This window comes from Physella acuta, unplaced genomic scaffold (genome assembly GCF_028476545.2).
Source record: "Physella acuta isolate Inbredline_101_S28 unplaced genomic scaffold, ASM2847654v3 ptg000473l, whole genome shotgun sequence".
NCBI lineage: Eukaryota > Metazoa > Mollusca > Gastropoda > Physidae > Physella > Physella acuta.
This window is the reverse complement of record NW_026731992.1, coordinates 944,668-965,063: the sequence shown is the minus strand read 5'-3', so window position 1 is coordinate 965,063 and position 20,396 is coordinate 944,668. Positions and strand designations below refer to the sequence as shown.

Sequence of the window (20,396 nt, the reverse complement as noted above, 5' to 3'; positions counted from 1 at the left end):
CAAATCACTAGCTGTCATAAACGTCTTCGGCTGCCTGCAGCTAGATCTAGTTGCTGTCTGTCGATGGGGACGGCTAGATCTAGCTATTTTCTTCCTAAATTATAATTTGCAGGAAGATTTTCTGACGGGCAGAAAATACACCTTCCTGGATCTGAAGGAGAAGTCTATCAAAGTGGCCAGCGCGCTGACCCGTAAAGGCTACCGTAAAGGTGACGTTGTACTTGCCTTCACCCCCAACACAATCGACTTCACGGTCCTGATGCTGGCCTGTGCCGCCACCGGCCTTTGGTTTTCTGCCGCCAACCCCGCCTTTACAGCAGGTTAGTCGCTCGTGAGAGTACAATGTGGGTGTAAATAGGTGCTGGTGGTGTAAATAGGTGATGGTGATGTAAATAGGTGCTGGTTGTGTAAATAGGTGATGGTGGTGTAAATAGGTGATGGTTGTGTAAATAGGTGATGGTGGTGTAAATAGGTGATGGTGGTGTAAATAGGTGATGGTGGTGTAAATAGGTGCTGGTGGTGTAAATAAGTGCTGGTGGTGTAAATAGGTGCTGGTGGTGTAAATAGGTGATGGTTGTGTAAATAAGTGATGGTTGTGTAAATAGGTGATGGTGGTGTAAATAGGTGATGGTGATGTAAATAGGTGATGGTGATGTAAATAGGTGCTGGTTGTGTAAATAGGTGATGGTGGTGTAAACAGGTGATGGTGGTGTAAATAGGTGATGGTGGTGTAAATAGGTGATGGTGGTGTAAATAGGTGATGGTGATGTAAATAGGTGCTGGTTGTGTAAATAGGTGATGGTGGTGTAAACAGGTGATGGTGGTGTAAATAGGTGATGGTGGTGTAAATAGGTGATGGTGGTGTAAATAGGTGATGGTTGTGTAAATAGGTGATGGTGGTGTAAATAGGTGATGGTGGTGTAAATAGGTGATGGTGGTGTAAATAGGTGATGGTTGTGTAAATAAGTGATGGTTGTGTAAATAGGTGATGGTGGTGTAAATAGGTGATGGTGGTGTAAATAGGTGATGGTGGTGTAAATAGGTGCTGGTTGTGTAAATAGGTGCTGGTGGTGTAAACAGGTGATGGTGGTGTAAATAGGTGATGGTTGTGTAGATGGTGTAAATAGGTGCTGGGTGTGTAAATAGGTGCTGGTTGTGTGAATAGGTGCTGGTTGTGTAAATAGGTGCTAGTGATGTAAATAGGTGATGGTGGTGTAAATAGGTGATGGTGGTGTAAATAGGTGATGTGGTGTAAATAGGTGCTGGTTGTGTAAATAGGTGCTGGTGGTGTAAATAGGTGCTGGTGGTGTAAATAGGTGATGGTTGTGTAAATAGGTGCTGGTGGTGTAAATAGGTGATGGTTGTGTAAATAGGTGCTAGTGGTGTAAATAGGTGTTGGTGGTGTAAATAGGTGATGGTGGTGTAAATAGGTGCTTGTGGTGTAAATAGGTGATGGTGGTGTAAATAGGTGATGGTGATGTAAATAGGTGCTGGTTGTGTAAAGAGGTTCTGTGTGACCTCCCTGACAATATACCCTTGCAGAAGAGTTAAGCCGTCAGTTGCTACACAGCAGATCGAAGGCTGTCTTCACAGTTCCAGCCCTAGCTAGCCATGTCCGACAGGCGTTGCTCACACCTCTCAACTGTGTCAAGGTCAGTGGGTCTAGGTCAGTGGGTCAGGGTCAGTGTTCTAGGTTATTGTGTATGTATCAAGATTAATATCCAAGACGTAGGTTGAGACTTGTCCTGATTTTGCAGAATGTACAGGACCAGGAAGTAACCCTAGCTCTAGTGCTGTAGGCAGAATTTTGGCCTGGTGCTATTCTAAAATAAACGAATGCACGCACGTGTATGTAGAATGTTTTAATGTTTAGGATTGTAAAGTCTCTATAGAGAATATCCGGTTTTAATCTGTAGGACTTTACATAAAATGTCCGGTTTTAATCTGTAGGACTTTACATAAAATGTCCGGTTTTAATCTGTAGGACTTTACATAAAATGTCCGGTTTTAATCTGTAGGACTTTACATAAAATGTCCGGTTTTAATCTGTAGGACTTTACATAAAATGTCCGGTTTTAATCTGTAGGACTTGTTTGTGTTCGGAGAATGTCCGGGTTTCCAGCCTTTTCAAAGTTTGATTGATGACGACGGAAAAGCTTTCCCCGATGTGGACATCAACCCAGTGGAGGACGTCTTCACATTGCCCTACTCCAGCGGGACAACAGGCATGCCCAAGGGGGTCATGTTGACCCATTACAACTGTTTGGCCAACTGTTTACAGGTTATGTAAGTCATAAGGTCTTCTTGACCCAATACAAATGATCTATTTTCTAAGTCATTTAGACAATGTTTAATATCTCAAGTCAGCTTTGATACTGACGTCACTGACTAACCATGTAAAACTGACGTCACTAACCAACCATGTAAAACTGACGTCACTGACCAACCATGTAAAACTGACGTCACTGGACAACCATGTAAAACTGACGTCAGTAACCAACCATGTAAAACTGACGTCACTAACCAACCATGTAAAACTGACGTCACTGACCAACCATGTAAAACTGACGTCACTGACCAACCATGTAAAACTGACGTCACTGACCAACCATGTAAAACTGACGTCAGTAACCAACCATGTAAAACTGACGTCACTGGACAACCATGTAAAACTGACGTCACTGACCAACCATGTAAAACTGACGTCAGTAACCAACCATGTAAAACTGACGTCAGTAACCAACCATGTAAAACTGACGTCAGTAACCAACCATGTAAAACTAACGTCACTGACCAACCATGTAAAACTGACGTCAGTAACCAACCATGTAAAACTGACGTCAGTAACCAACCATGTAAAACTGACGTCACTGACCAACCATGTAAAACTGACGTCAGTAACCAACCATGTAAAACTGACGTCCCACTACCAAGTGACCCTCCTGCAGGCAGAGTTTCCCAGTGGGACCAGGCGAGTGCGGCCTTGGCCTACTTCCTCTCTACCACATCTACGGCATGATGGTCGTCCAGTTCAGCGTTATCCAGGGGGGCGCCGCTCTCTGCTACCTCCCCAAGTTTGAACCAGAGATTTTTCTGAGGTGCTTGCACGAGAAAAAGGTATGGGCATGTGAGCATAGGTCAGTTTTCTTAAGGTCTATCTGTACAGGTCAATGTGCTCCATGTCTGTACAGGTCAATGTGTTCCATGTCTGTCTGTACAGGTCAATGTGCTCCATGTCTGTACAGGTCAATGTGCTCCATGTCTGTACAGGTCAATGTGCTCCATGTCTGTACAGGTCAATGTGCTCCCTGTCTGTACAGGTCAATGTGCTCCATGTCTGTACAGGTCAATGTGCTCCATGTCTGTACAGGTCAATGTGCTCCATGTCTGTCTGTACAGGTCAATGTGCTCCATGTCTGTACAGGTCAATGTGCTCCATGTCTGTACAGGTCAATGTGCTCCATGTCTGTACAGGTCAATGTGCTCCATGTCTGTCTGTACAGGTCAATGTGCTCCATGTCTGTACAGGTCAATGTGCTCCATGTCTGTCTGTACAGGTCAATGTGCTCCATGTCTGTCTGTACAGGTCAATGTGCTCCATGTCTGTACAGGTCAATGTGCTCCATGTCTGTCTGTACAGGTCAATGTGCTCCATGTCTGTCTGTACAGGTCAATGTGCTCCATGTCTGTACAGGTCAATGTGCTCCATGTCTGTACAGGTCAATGTGCTCCATGTCTGTACAGGTCAATGTGCTCCATGTCTGTACAGGTCAATGTGCTCCATGTCTGTACAGGTCAATGTGCTCCATGTCTGTACAGGTCAATGTGCTCCATGTCTGTACAGGTCAATGTGCTCCATGTCTGTCTGTACAGGTCAATGTGCTCCATGTCTGTCTGTACAGGTCAATGTGCTCCATGTCTGTACAGGTCAATGTGCTCCATGTCTGTACAGGTCAATGTGCTCCATGTCTGTCTGTACAGGTCAATGTGCTCCATGTCTGTACAGGTCAATGTGCTCCATGTCTGTACAGGTCAATGTGCTCCATGTCTGTACAGGTCAATGTGCTCCATGTCTGTCTGTACAGGTCAATGTGCTCCATGTCTGTCTGTACAGGTCAATGTGCTCCATGTCTGTCTGTACAGGTCAATGTGCTCCATGTCTGTACAGGTCAATGTTCTCCATGTCTGTACAGGTCAATGTGCTCCATGTCTGTCTGTACAGGTCAATGTTCTCCATGTCTGTACAGGTCAATGTGCTCCATGTCTGTCTGTACAGGTCAATGTGCTCCATGTCTGGACATGTCAATGTGCTCCATGTCTGTCTGTACAGGTCAATGTGCTCCATGTCTGTCTGGACATGTCAATGTGCTCCATGTCTGTACAGGTCAATGTGCTCCATGTCTGTCTGTACAGGTCAATGTGCTCCATGTCTGTCTGTACAGGTCAATGTGCTCCATGTCTGTACAGGTCAATGTGCTCCATGTCTGTACAGGTCAATGTGCTCCATGTCTGTACAGGTCAATGTGCTCCATGTCTGTACAGGTCAATGTGCTCCATGTCTGTACAGGTCAATGTGCTCCATGTCTGTACAGGTCAATGTGCTCCATGTCTGTACAGGTCAATGTGCTCCATGTCTGTACAGGTCAATGTGCTCCATGTCTGTACAGGTCAATGTGCTCCCTGTCTGTACAGGTCAATGTGCTCCATGTCTGTACAGGTCAATGTGCTCCATGTCTGTACAGGTCAATGTGCTCCATGTCTGTCTGTACAGGTCAATGTGCTCCATGTCTGTACAGGTCAATGTGCTCCATGTCTGTACAGGTCAATGTGCTCCATGTCTGTACAGGTCAATGTGCTCCATGTCTGTCTGTACAGGTCAATGTGCTCCATGTCTGTACAGGTCAATGTGCTCCATGTCTGTCTGTACAGGTCAATGTGCTCCATGTCTGTCTGTACAGGTCAATGTGCTCCATGTCTGTACAGGTCAATGTGCTCCATGTCTGTCTGTACAGGTCAATGTGCTCCATGTCTGTCTGTACAGGTCAATGTGCTCCATGTCTGTACAGGTCAATGTGCTCCATGTCTGTACAGGTCAATGTGCTCCATGTCTGTACAGGTCAATGTGCTCCATGTCTGTACAGGTCAATGTGCTCCATGTCTGTACAGGTCAATGTGCTCCATGTCTGTACAGGTCAATGTGCTCCATGTCTGTACAGGTCAATGTGCTCCATGTCTGTCTGTACAGGTCAATGTGCTCCATGTCTGTCTGTACAGGTCAATGTGCTCCATGTCTGTACAGGTCAATGTGCTCCATGTCTGTACAGGTCAATGTGCTCCATGTCTGTCTGTACAGGTCAATGTGCTCCATGTCTGTACAGGTCAATGTGCTCCATGTCTGTACAGGTCAATGTGCTCCATGTCTGTACAGGTCAATGTGCTCCATGTCTGTACAGGTCAATGTGCTCCATGTCTGTACAGGTCAATGTGCTCCATGTCTGTACAGGTCAATGTGCTCCATGTCTGTACAGGTCAATGTGCTCCATGTCTGTACAGGTCAATGTGCTCCATGTCTGTACAGGTCAATGTGCTCCATGTCTGTACAGGTCAATGTGCTCCATGTCTGTACAGGTCAATGTGCTCCATGTCTGTACAGGTCAATGTGCTCCATGTCTGTACAGGTCAATGTGCTCCATGTCTGTACAGGTCAATGTGCTCCATGTCTGTACAGGTCAATGTGCTCCATGTCTGTCTGTACAGGTCAATGTGCTCCATGTCTGTACAGGTCAATGTGCTCCATGTCTGTACAGGTCAATGTGCTCCATGTCTGTCTGTACAGGTCAATGTGCTCCATGTCTGTACAGGTCAATGTGCTCCATGTCTGTACAGGTCAATGTGCTCCATGTCTGTACAGGTCAATGTGCTCCATGTCTGTACAGGTCAATGTGCTCCATGTCTGTACAGGTCAATGTGCTCCATGTCTGTACAGGTCAATGTGCTCCATGTCTGTACAGGTCAATGTGCTCCATGTCTGTCTGTACAGGTCAATGTGCTCCATGTCTGTACAGGTCAATGTGCTCCATGTCTGTACAGGTCAATGTGCTCCATGTCTGTACAGGTCAATGTGCTCCATGTCTGTCTGTACAGGTCAATGTTCTCCATGTCTGTACAGGTCAATGTGCTCCATGTCTGTCTGTACAGGTCAATGTGCTCCATGTCTGTACAGGTCAATGTGCTCCATGTCTGTACAGGTCAATGTGCTCCATGTCTGTACAGGTCAATGTGCTCCATGTCTGTACAGGTCAATGTGCTCCATGTCTGTACAGGTCAATGTGCTCCATGTCTGTACAGGTCAATGTGCTCCATGTCTGGACAGGTCAATGTGCTCCATGTCTGTACAGGTCAATGTGCTCCATGTCTGTACAGGTCAATGTGCTCCATGTCTGTACAGGTCAATGTGCTCCATGTCTGTACAGGTCAATGTGCTCCATGTCTGTACAGGTCAATGTGCTCCATGTCTGTACATGTCAATGTGCTCCATGTCTGGACATGTCAATGTGCTCCATGTCTGGACATGTCAATGTGCTCCATGTCTGTACAGGTCAATGTGCTCCATGTCTGTACAGGTCAATGTGCTCCATGTCTGTACAGGTCAATGTGCTCCATGTCTGTACAGGTCAATGTGCTCCATGTCTGTACAGGTCAATGTGCTCCATGTCTGTACAGGTCAATGTGCTCCATGTCTGTACAGGTCAATGTGCTCCATGTCTGTACAGGTCAATGTGCTCCATGTCTGTACAGGTCAATGTGCTCCATGTCTGTACAGGTCAATGTGCTCCATGTCTGTACAGGTCAATGTGCTCCATGTCTGTCTGTACAGGTCAATGTGCTCCATGTCTGTCTGTACAGGTCAATGTGCTCCATGTCTGTCTGTACATGTCAATGTGCTCCATGTCTGTACAGGTCAATGTGCTGCATGTCTGTACAGGTCAATGTGCTCCATGTCTGTACAGGTCAATGTGCTCCATGTCTGTACAGGTCAATGTGCTCCATGTCTGTACAGGTCAATGTGCTCCATGTCTGTACAGGTCAATGTGCTCCATGTCTGTCTGTACAGGTCAATGTGCTCCATGTCTGTCTGTACAGGTCAATGTGCTCCATGTCTGTCTGTACATGTCAATGTGCTCCATGTCTGTACAGGTCAATGTGCTCCATGTCTGTCTGTACAGGTCAATGTGCTCCATGTCTGTCTGGACATGTCAATGTGCTCCATGTCTGTACAGGTCAATGTGCTCCATGTCTGTCTGTACAGGTCAATGTTCTCCATGTCTGTACAGGTCAATGTGCTCCATGTCTGTACAGGTCAATGTGCTCCATGTCTGTATAGGTCAATGTGCTCCATGTCTGTACAGGTCAATGTGCTCCATGTCTGTACAGGTCAATGTGCTCCATGTCTGGACATGTCAATGTGCTCCATGTCTGTACAGGTCAATGTGCTCCATGTCTGTACAGGTCAATGTGCTCCATGTCTGGACATGTCAATGTGCTCCATGTCTGTACAGGTCAATGTGCTCCATGTCTGTACAGGTCAATGTGCTCCATGTCTGTACAGGTCAATGTGCTCCATGTCTGTCTGTACAGGTCAATGTGCTCCATGTCTGTCTGGACATGTCAATGTGCTCCATGTCTGTACAGGTCAATGTGCTCCATGTCTGTCTGTACAGGTCAATGTTCTCCATGTCTGTACAGGTCAATGTGCTCCATGTCTGTACAGGTCAATGTGCTCCATGTCTGTATAGGTCAATGTGCTCCATGTCTGTAAAGGTCAATGTGCTCCATGTCTGTACAGGTCAATGTGCTCCATGTCTGGACATGTCAATGTGCTCCATGTCTGTACAGGTCAATGTGCTCCATGTCTGTACAGGTCAATGTGCTCCATGTCTGTACAGGTCAATGTGCTCCATGTCTGTACAGGTCAATGTGCTCCATGTCTGTACAGGTCAATGTGCTCCATGTCTGTACAGGTCAATGTGCTCCATGTCTGTACAGGTCAATGTGCTCCATGTCTGTACAGGTCAATGTGCTCCATGTCTGTACAGGTCAATGTGCTCCATGTCTGTACAGGTCAATGTGCTCCATGTCTGTACAGGTCAATGTGCTGCATGTCTGTACAGGTCAATGTGCTCCATGTCTGTACAGGTCAATGTGCTCCATGTCTGTACAGGTCAATGTGCTCCATGTCTGTCTGTACAGGTCAATGTGCTCCATGTCTGTACAGGTCAATGTGCTCCATGTCTGTACAGGTCAATGTGCTCCATGTCTGTATAGGTCAATGTGCTCCATGTCTGTACAGGTCAATGTGCTCCATGTCTGTACAGGTCAATGTGCTCCATGTCTGGACAGGTCAATGTGCTCCATGTCTGGACAGGTCAATGTGCTCCATGTCTGTCTGTACAGGTCAATGTGCTCCATGTCTGTACAGGTCAATGTGCTCCATGTCTGTACAGGTCAATGTGCTCCATGTCTGTACAGGTCAATGTGCTCCATGTCTGAACAGGTCAATGTGCTCCATGTCTGGACATGTCAATGTGCTCCATGTCTGTACAGGTCAATGTGCTCCATGTCTGTACATGTCAATGTGCTCCATGTCTGTACAGGTCAATGTGCTCCATGTCTGTCTGTACAGGTCAATGTGCTCCATGTCTGTCTGTACATGTCAATGTGCTCCATGTCTGTACAGGTCAATGTGCTCCATGTCTGTACATGTCAATGTGCTCCATGTCTGTACAGGTCAATGTGCTGCATGTCTGTACAGGTCAATGTGCTCCATGTCTGTACAGGTCAATGTGCTCCATGTCTGTACAGGTCAATGTGCTCCATGTCTGTCTGTACAGGTCAATGTGCTCCATGTCTGTACAGGTCAATGTGCTGCATGTCTGTCTGTACAGGTCAATGTGCTCCATGTCTGTACAGGTCAATGTGCTCCATGTCTGTACAGGTCAATGTGCTCCATGTCTGTCTGTACAGGTCAATGTGCTCCATATCTGTACAGGTCAACGTGCTCCATGTGGTACCGCCCCTGCTCGTCTTCCTGTGTAAACAGCCTCTGGTGGAGAGGTTTGATTTGAGCTCCCTCCGCAGGCTGTTGTGTGGGGCGGCGCCGCTGGGTGAAGCCCTAACGCTGGAGTTTACACGGAGGTTTGACAACAAGATCCAGGTGCTACAGGGTATGTGGTCATTTTATCACAGGTGCTACAGGGTATTTGGTCATTTTATCACAGGTGCTACAGGGTATGTGGTCATTTTGTCACAGGTGCTACAGGGTATGTGGTCATTTTGTCACAGGTGCTACAGGGTATGTGGTCATTTTATCACAGGTGCTACAGGGTATGTGGTCATTTTGTCACAGGTGCTACAGGGTATGTGGTCATTTTGTCACAGGTGCTACAGGGTATGTGGTCATTTTATCACAGGTGCTACAGGGTATGTGGTCATTTTGTCACAGGTGCTACAGGGTATGTGGTCATTTTGTCACAGGTGCCACAGGGTATGTGGTCATTTTATCTTAGGTGCTATAGGGTCTGTGTCCCTCGGTCAATTTGCCAGTCTAACTATGGCTTACTATAGACCAAGAGGCGTAGCGAGGGGGCGGGGGCGGGGGGGGGGCATATATCCCCGGGCTCCGACCTTAGGGGGCGCCAAAATCGGTTGGAAAAACAAATAGAAAGTTTGAGGGGGGTGCAAATCAAAAGTTTGTCCCCGGGCACCGGGAAGGGTCGCTACGCCTCTGTATAGACCTTTCCTACCGGAACTGGTCCAAAACACACAGTTCAACGAGACTGTTTAATCACATATAAATTTACCAAAACTATTTATCTACACACAATTGAACCATACAAGGTTTAACCAGCCACTGTTTATCTACACACAATTGAACCATACAAGGTTTAACCAGCCACTGTTTATCTACACACAATTGAACCATACAAGGTTTAACCAGCCACTGTTTATCTACACACAATTGAACCATACAAGGTTTAACCAGCCACTGTTTATCTACACACAATTGAACCATACAAGGTTTAACCAGCCACTGTTTATCTACACACAATTGAACCATACAAGGTTTAACCAGCCACTGTTTATCTACACACAATTGAACCATACAAGGTTTAACCAGCCACTGTTTATCTACACACAATTGAACCATACAAGGTTTAACCAGCCACTGTTTATCTACACACAATTGAACCATACAAGGTTTAACCAGCCACTGTTTATCTACACACAATTGAACCATACAAGGTTTAACCAGCCACTGTTTATCTACACACAATTGAACCATACAAGGTTTAACCAGCCACTGTTTATCTACACACAATTGAACCATACAAGGTTTAACCAGCCACTGTTTATCTACACACAATTGAACCATACAAGGTTTAACCAGCCACTGTTTATCTACACACAATTGAACCATACAAGGTTTAACCAGCCACTGTTTATCTACACACAATTGAACCATACAAGGTTTAACCAGCCACTGTTTATCTACACACAATTGAACCATACAAGGTTTAACCAGCCACTGTTTATCTACACACAATTGAACCATACAAGGTTTAACCAGCCACTGTTTATCTACACACAATTGAACCATACAAGGTTTAACCAGCCACTGTTTATCTACACACAATTGAACCATACAAGGTTTAACCAGCCACTATTTATCTACACACAATTGAACCATACAAGGTTTAACCAGCCACTGTTTACCTACACACAATTGAACCATACAAGGTTTAACCAGCCACTGTTTATCTACACACAATTGAACCATACAAGGTTTAACCAGCCACTATTTATCTACACACAATTGAACCATACAAGGTTTAACCAGCCACTATTTATCTACACACAATTGAACCATACAAGGTTTAACCAGCCACTGTTTATCTACACACAATTGAACCATACAAGGTTTAACCAGCCACTGTTTATCTACACACAATTGAACCATACAAGGTTTAACCAGCCACTATTTATCTACACACAATTGAACCATACAAGGTTTAACCAGCCACTATTTATCTACACACAATTGAACCATACAAGGTTTAACCAGCCACTGTTTATCTACACACAATTGAACCATACAAGGTTTAACCAGCCACTGTTTATCTACACACAATTGAACCATACAAGGTTTAACCAGCCACTATTTATCTACACACAATTGAACCATACAAGGTTTAACCAGCCACTGTTTATCTACACACAATTGAACCATACAAGGTTTAACCAGCCACTGTTTATCTACACACAATTGAACCATACAAGGTTTAACCAGCCACTATTTATCTACACACAATTGAACCATACAAGGTTTAACCAGCCACTGTTTATCTACACACAATTGAACCATACAAGGTTTAACCAGCCACTGTTTATCTACACACAATTGAACCATACAAGGTTTAACCAGCCACTATTTATCTACACACAATTGAACCATACAAGGTTTAACCAGCCACTATTTATCTACACACAATTGAACCATACAAGGTTTAACCAGCCACTGTTTATCTACACACAATTGAACCATACAAGGTTTAACCAGCCACTGTTTATCTACACACAATTGAACCATACAAGGTTTAACCAGCCACTGTTTATCTACACACAATTGAACCATACAAGGTTTAACCAGCCACTGTTTATCTACACACAATTGAACCATACAAGGTTTAACCAGCCACTGTTTATCTACACACAATTGAACCATACAAGGTTTAACCAGCCACTGTTTATCTACACACAATTGAACCATACAAGGTTTAACCAGCCACTATTTATCTACACACAATTGAACCATACAAGGTTTAACCAGCCACTGTTTATCTACACACAATTGAACCATACAAGGTTTAACCAGCCACTATTTATCTACACACAATTGAACCATACAAGGTTTAACCAGCCACTGTTTATCTACACACAATTGAACCATACAAGGTTTAACCAGCCACTGTTTATCTACACACAATTGAACCATACAAGGTTTAACCAGCCACTGTTTATCTACACACAATTGATCCATACAAGGTTTAACCAGCCACTGTTTATCTACACACAATTGAACCATACAAGGTTTAAGCAGCCACTGTTTATCTACACACAATTGAACCATACAAGGTTTAACCAGCCACTGTTTATCTACACACAATTGAACCATACAAGGTTTAACCAGCCACTGTTTATCTACACACAATTGAACCATACAAGGTTTAACCAGCCACTGTTTATCTACACACAATTGAACCATACAAGGTTTAACCAGCCACTGTTTATCTACACACAATTGAACCATACAAGGTTTAACCAGCCACTGTTTATCTACACACAATTGAACCATACAAGGTTTAACCAGCCGTTGTGTTTCAGGCTATGGTATGACTGAGACGGCACCTGTGACCAATCTTGACACGACTAGCACACCAGGTAGCATCGGCAACACCACGGCCAACACTGTAGGCAAGGTGGGTGCACATACATTCAGGTCAGTAGCGTACGCAGGAGGGGAGCAGGAGGAGCATCCGCTCCCCCTACCAGAGCTTCTTCCAGGCATCTCTTCGGAGCCCCCCCCCCCGAAGAAAGTCTACCGCCCCCCCCCCCCCGAACGAAATGGAATTTATGTAGAAAACATACTTTTACAAGTGTCCGCACCCCCCCCCCCCCCCAATATCAAGTGTCCCCCGGAAAAAAAAGTCTGGAAGAAACATTGCCCCCTACGACCATTGTGACGCCTTTTTATGAGATGAATAAAATAAAATTTAAAACAAGTTTCTTAAATAAAATAAACCGGGAGTGATCTCCCCTAAACTTTCTCGAATATTCTTATTTAACTTGGAATATAGACATGATTTTTAATTACTTAAACTTTTAAAAATAGAATAGAATCTCATAGATAAAAGAATTGCGCACCAAGCGAACGCCAAAACAAAATGTGCATAATAGTGCGCAATATTATTAGTACTTTATAAATTTACATGCCTTTTTTGAGAAAACGGAAATAGCGTAAATATGTACTTCCGGTCAACGGCAATTACTCAATCTTTGAAAGAAGGTAGAGAATTAGATCTTTTACTTACATGTGAAATTTCATTTATCTATCTGAAATAGTATTAAAGTTATAGGCTTTTTAAAAATTCAAAGTAGAAAAAGTACCAGTTCCGGTTATCGGAAATCGCTCAAAAGTGGATACGGATCAACGATTTTGATAAAATACTTATATATGAAATTTCATCAACCTAGCTGTAACGGTACTCAAGTTATCGTGTTTACACAGAGACAGACAGAGACACACACACACACACACAAACAGACATACGGACAAGATTGCAAAATTATGTTTTTCCGTATTAGTGAGGTGTAAAACGTCGAGATTTGTAAAAATCTCGATTTTTTTTTTTTTTTTGCACGATTACAAGACTTTCTCTATACTTAGTATAGAGAAAGTCTTCGAGAAAGTAAAAATGGAATAAAATAAAAAGGCAAACAGACCCATCTAAGAGAAACTACGAATTTAAAACGGTCATGTTATGTAGACTAATTATTAACCTTTTTAAATGGCTCTTACTTCTCGGCGCCTAGTTCAGCGCCATGTCAACCACTTTAACCTGTGTACATCTGCTGTTTGCATTATTTCTACTGGATGTGGACCGTCAACCACCTACGGATCTTAATCCACAAGTGTATCCTGTGCTTGAGTTGTCGTACCTTATTATTATACTAAACAATTATTTAAAAAAAAAACAAGAAAATTCAGTAGCTAATTAAAAAATGTAATGATCTGGAGCGAAAGAACAATAACTTTATCAAGACAGTTAACTGCTATTTAAGGTTTTAAATCTAAATTAATTACAATCATTGCTAAGTGAATATTTATATCATCTACGCTTTCACGAAATTTCTTTAAATTTTTAGCATTTAAGATAATAATATACTATCTGTTTGTAAAAATGAATTATAATAAGTTATTATCTATATATATAATTCTCTTCTGGGATCAGTTAGAAAACAAGCTGCAAGCGCGCCTTTGCAGTCCCCTCTCTTCCTTTCTATCACTACCACCCCCACCCCACCCCCACATGATCTGGTGAGCGGTGTTCACTCTGTTTACATTTTACAATCATAGAGACGGGTTTGGTGACGGCTATTAGGGGCAGATAATTTAGTTTGAAACGATTTTAAACTGAGAGGAGGTTACTAAGTGGAGGCTGCTTTCACGTGGGGGGGGGGGGGGGGTTAGTGTTTTTAAGCAAATATTTTCAATGGCAGCATTGGTACTGTCGAATTCACAAATTATAAATTACTGAAAAGTAGAAAAAAAAAAAACTAAATAGCGGCGTATGATACGCAGCGGGTCGGCTCGTATTAAATAATAAAGAAACGACTAATCAAATTAAATTTGAAAATTACAATAACATGCGTAGACTTAACCGATCTATGTTAGGAGAGTAATTATTACCCCTGCTATTGTTCGCTTGTCTTAAATATTTCATTATGTCAAACAATTTTTTTCTAAAGGATTAAAAACAGGTTGTGTTGCGTTTCTAGTTGTCTTTTGACTTTTTGTTTTTGCTTGTGTTGTGTGTATAGTTTGTGTTCAATTTTGTTTTGTTTTGTGTTATAAATTGTTTTGTGTCGCACATTATTTGTAGTTTTTTTTTGTGTGTGCCAAAGTTACTTTTTGAAAGTAATTTACACCGTAGCGAAGAAATGTAATTGTGTGGGTACAGGTAGATACACGTGGTACAGGTAGATACACGTGGTACAGGTAGATACACGTGGTACAGGTAGATACACGTGGTACAGGTAGATACACGTGGTACAGGTAGATACACGTGGTACAGGTAGATACACGTGGTACAGGTAGATACACGTGGTACAGGTAGATACACGTGGTACAGGTAGATACACGTGGTACAGGTAGATACACGTGGTACAGGTAGATACACGTGGTACAGGTAGATACACGTGGTACAGGTAGATACACGTGGTACAGGTAGATACACGTGGTACAGGTAGATACACGTGGTACAGGTAGATACACGTGGTACAGGTAGATACAGATGGGTACAGGTAGAGAGTGGGTACAGGTGTACATACAATTGGTTGACAGATTTTTCTTCATAAAAATCTGGATTAATTATTGCCTTAATTTTTTACAGGTTGCGTTCAATAAAATGATTTTGTTGTCTTAGATTATCTACACGTTGCTTCCAATAAAATGTTGCCATTTTGTTGTCTTAGATTATTGACACGTCGCTTCCAATAAAATGATTTTGTTGTCTTAGATTATTGACACGTTGCTTCCAATAAAATGTTGCCATTTTGTTGTCTTAGATTATTGACACGTCGCTTCCAATAAAATGTTGCCATTTTGTTGTCTTAGATTATTGACACGTTGCATCCAATAAAATGTTGCCATTTTGTTGTCTTAGATTATCGACACGTTGCTTCCAATAAAATGTTGCCATTTTGTTGTCTTAGATTATTGACACGTTGCTTTCAATAAAATGTTGCCATTTTGTTGTCTTAGATTATTGTCACGTTGCTTCCAATAAAATGTTGCCATTTTGTTGCCTTAGATTGTTGACGTAGCCAGCAACCAAGCTCTAGGACCAGGGGAAGTAGGAGAATATTGTGTGAAGGGTCCCCAAGTTATGAAGGGATACTTCAAGAATAAAAAGGCAACAGATGACATGATAGAGCCAGATGGATGGCTACATACAGGTACAACTTTCGCACATTTTCTCGTAGCCATTCAATGGGCAGGGGTCGGCGTGGTCGGATGTTAGAGCCTACGACTGCTAAACCGAAAGTCTCTGGTTCGGATCAGGGACGTCTCCGAGTTCAAGCAGCTTTGTTCGGTACCTGTACTTGTTTAAGGTAGCCATTCAAGCAGCTCTGTTGTATACCTACCTCACGTTAAGAAAGCAAAGGTGACTGATCACACAATTTCCTTGAATGCCGAGGTTATTGAAATGAGTTATTGAACACGAACGGGAAGAGATAATAATGGTGATTGGTAAGTGGACAGACATCTTTATTCAAGCAGCCCTTCACATTATATATTTAAAGACACATGTTCAAGCCAGACATTTAGATGACATATAAAGACATATGTTCGAGTGTATTTAACGACTGCAGAAAGATGAATTGGGGTGAATGTTGTTAATACTTTGTTCCCTGTCCTGTTTGTCCCTGTTCGATTCTCGTGCTGTTAGTTGTGACAGTCCGGTTTATACCTGTTTTCTGTAAAAAAAAATATATAAGGTGTGTGAGAACGTGTGTGATTGCCTCCAGTTTCGTCCATCATCCAAGGTTAGAGTAGAATAGTTCTGTACGGTTAGTTAGCCACTGTATCTTAGTTTTTGTACTAGTCTTCGTATTTTGTGTTAAGAATAGACCGTATTAGTGTAGATACTATATATATTATTACATTATTTTAGTATTAAAGAGCAGTTTGTTTCATTTAGTCTTGTTTTACAACCAGTTTGTGGTTGTTTGTCTTGTATGTTCCGCTACGCACTGGATCAAAAGTAAAGGTGTGTCCATGTGTTCACAACAAATAATTGGGGGCTCGTCCAGGATCTGATCTAGACTTTTTTTAAAGAGAGGTTCCACATCCCGGACGAGCCCCCAAATATTTGCTGCGCTACGCACTGGATCACCCATTATATTTAAAGACACTTAAAGACACCTGTTGAAGGTAGTCGATCACATGACATATCAAAACACCTGTTGAAGGTAGCCATTGACATGAAATACATTAAATCAGTTGTTACACATGCTGACCTGCTGCAGACCTGAATTTGACCAACTACTGTTGATGATAGCTGTGACCTCTAACCAGAAGTTGACCCCCAGATTGACCCCGGAAGTTATTTTCCCCATCAGGTGACATTGGCTACTACAACAAGGACGGGCTGGTCTTTATAAAGGACAGACTGAAGGAGCTTATCAAATACAAGGGCTCACAGGTAAGTTCAATAGAGCACTTTATAAAGGACAGACTGAAGGAGCTTATCGAATACAAGGGCTCACAGGTAAGTTCATTAGCAGCTGAACAGGCCAGCAATTAAATTTACTACCACTAAACCAATCTCATCTCCAACAAGCGACCACAAAACTCAGGTTCCTTATGACCAGCCCCCCCCCCCCCCCAGACACACCCCTGTCTCAATTGATGACCCAAAAGGATTGGGTCTAAGAAGAGGAAGTACAATAGGGTGAAGAGGCTTTATAGGGTTAGGGGTGAAAGTGGGAGATTTGTGTGAAGAGGCTTTATAGGGTAAGGGGGTGAAAGTGAGAGATTTGTGTGAAGAGGCTTTATAGGGAATCTGGGTAATCTAGTGTCATCTTCAAATGTAAAGTTGTCATCAAATGTAAAGTTGTCCTCAAATGTAAAGTTGTCCTCAAATGTAAAGTTGACCTCAAATGTAAAGTTGTCCTCAAATGTAAAGTTGTCCTCAAATGTAAAGTTGTCCTCAAATGTAAATTTGTATTCGAATAAAAATTTATCTTACAGTGTTGTCCTCAAATGTGAAATTATCCTTTAATGTAAATTTGTCCTTAAATATAAAGTTGTCCTCCAATATAAAGTTGTCCTCCAATATAAAGTTGTCCTCAATGTTGTCCTCCAATATAAAGTTGTCCTCAATGTTGTCCTCCAATATAAAGTTGTCCTCCAATGTTGTCCTCCAATGTTGTCCTCCAATATAAAGTTGTCCTCCAATGTTGTCCTCCAATATAAAGTTGTCCTCCAATGTTGTCCTCCAATGTTGTCCTCCAATATAAAGTTGTCCTCCAATGTTGTCCTCCAATGTTGTCCTCCAATATAAAGTTGTCCTCTAATGTTGTCCTCCAATATAAAGTTGTCCTCCAATGTTGTCCTCCAATATAAAGTTGTCCTCCAATCTTGTTCTCCAATATAAAGTTGTCCTCCAATGTTGTCCTCCAATATAAAGTTGTCCTCCAATATAAAGTTGTCCTCCAATATAAATTTGCCCTCCAATATAAAGTTGTCCTCCAATGTTGTCCTCCAATATAAAGTTGTCCTCCAATGTTGTCCTCCAATATAAAGTTGTCCTCCAATGTTGTCCTCCAATATAAAGTTGTCCTCCAATGTTGTCCTCCAATATAAAGTTGTCCTCCAATGTTGTCCTCCAATATAAAGTTGTCCTCCAATGTTGTCCTCCAATATAAAGTTGTCCTCCAATATAAAGTTGTCCTCCAATATAAATTTGCCCTCCAATATAAAGTTGTCCTCCAATGTTGTCCTCCAATGTTGTCCTCCAATATAAAGTTGTCCTCCAATGTTGTCCTCCAATATAAAGTTGTCCTCCAATGTTGTCCTCCAATATAAAGTTGTCCTCCTATGTTGTCCTCCAATATAAAGTTGTCTTCCAATGTTGTCCTCCAATATAAAGTTGCCCCCAATGTTGTCCTCCAATATAAAGTTGTCCTCCAATGTTGTCCTCCAATGTTGTCTTCCAATGTTGTCCTCCAATATAAAGTTGTCCTCCAATATAAAGATGTCCTCCAATATAAAGTTGCCCCCAATTTTGTCCTCCAATATAAAGTTTTCCTCCAATGTTGTCCTAACAGGTGCCGCCAGCAGAGCTTGAAGCCCTGTTACTGGGACACCCTGATGTACAAGACGTGGCTGTCATTGGGGTCCCTGACGACCAGGCTGGGGAGTTGCCAAAGGCGTTTGTCGTCAGGAAACCGGGTTCGAACCTAACTGAGAAGGAGGTGGCTCGTTTTGTTGAAGGTAGGAAACTGTCACACGTTAACCTTCACCTTGACCCGTGTCAGACCTTAACCTTCACCTTGACCCGTGTCAGACCTTAACCCTAACCTTGACCCGTGTCAGACATTAACCCTAACCTTGACCCGTGTCAGACCTTAACCTTCACCTTGACCCGTGTCAGACCTTAACCCTAACCTTGACCCGTGTCAGACATTAACCCTAACCTTGACCCGTGTCAGACCTTAACCTTCACCTTGACCCGTGTCAGACCTTAACCCTAACCTTGACCCGTGTCAGACTTAACCCTAACCTTGACTCGTGTCAGACCTTAACCCTAACCTAGACCCGTGTCAGACCTTAACCCTAACCTTGACCCGTGTCAGACCTTAACCCTAACCTTGACCCGTGTCAGACCTTAACCTCCACATTGACCCGTGTCAGACCTTAACCCTAACCTTGACCCGTGTCAGACCTTAACCCTAACCTTGACCCGTGTCAGACCTTAACCCTAACCTTGACCCGTGTCAGACCTTAACCCTAACCTAGACCATGGTCATACCTTAACCCTAACGTATTTTCAGAGCGCGTGTCCCATACGAAGAAACTACGTGGCGGTGTCCAGTTTGTTGAGGACATCCCCAAGAACCCTAGCGGCAAAATCCTCAGGAGAGTTTTAAGGGAGAAATACTTGTAGCTTCTGTTGCCATGGTTTTATTTAGGGACCAGAATTTGTGACTTACGCCAAGTTAGGTGAGAAATTGGTCAAACAGAATGGAGTATGATGTACCTTGTTAATGCGGTAAATAAACTTGACCACCATTGAATCGGACTGTTGTCGATTTCACACTCTGCATGGCATTTGAAGAGTCGATCCCCGAACTTTATATATCTATATATCTATATGGCGACAGGACATTACCCCTGTTCAGTTACCTCTTCAGTTATATATATATATATATATATATATATATATATATATATATATATATATATATATATATATATATATATATATATATATATATATATATATATATATTATATATATACTAGCCGTCCCGGCCAGGCCCTGCTCTGGCTTCTGTGAAAAACCTTTCTGTTAAAGACCATTACCTGTGTGTTTAGTAATCATCATAAACCCGGCATTGCCCACCCAAACCACAACCACAACCAACCAAAACCAAAACCAAAACAACAAAACGCAAACATAACGCTAAAACAATTACAAATACAAACGAAAACAAAAACCTAACAACAAACCCAACCACAACCACAAAAAATATAATTAGCATGGACTGATAAAGTGCAATGTGCTAGGTAAAACACGGATATTTAAAATACTGCCTCTTATTTATTTTATACACTAAACGTACTGTTTACTAATTATTATTTTTATTCGATAACAGTATAGAAGCCGCTCCTAAATATCCTCTATGCTTACTTCTATCTTTCCGTTTGAGGACAAGCTGGGGGGGGGGGGGGGGGGTATTATAGTCGTTCACTAAATTGAATCAGGCGCGTCCGCCGGCGCCCCGACAGGGCTCGATTTGGTTCCATGGGCTATCCTGTTAGCGCTATG

General features: G+C 42.7%; 1 protein-coding gene across 7 annotated transcripts in view; it reads left to right on the top strand.

The window, feature by feature from the left end:
- LOC131943957 (uncharacterized) overlaps positions 1-19,641 on the top strand; it is a 29,002-nt gene extending 9,361 nt beyond the window's left edge. For all 7 annotated transcript variants that reach the window (XM_059304365.1, XM_059304362.1, XM_059304364.1 and 4 more), the window contains exons 3-12: positions 113-320; positions 1,543-1,652; positions 2,087-2,286; positions 2,949-3,117; positions 9,050-9,224; positions 12,442-12,536; positions 15,651-15,795; positions 16,963-17,045; positions 18,673-18,838; positions 19,399-19,641. In XM_059304365.1, the coding sequence (XP_059160348.1) occupies positions 113-320; positions 1,543-1,652; positions 2,087-2,286; positions 2,949-3,117; positions 9,050-9,224; positions 12,442-12,536; positions 15,651-15,795; positions 16,963-17,045; positions 18,673-18,838; positions 19,399-19,511 (1,464 nt within the window). In that variant the 3' untranslated portion in view covers positions 19,512-19,641. The remainder of the gene's footprint in view (positions 1-112; positions 321-1,542; positions 1,653-2,086; positions 2,287-2,948; positions 3,118-9,049; positions 9,225-12,441; positions 12,537-15,650; positions 15,796-16,962; positions 17,046-18,672; positions 18,839-19,398) is intronic.
- The last annotated feature ends 755 nt before the right edge of the window (positions 19,642-20,396 follow it).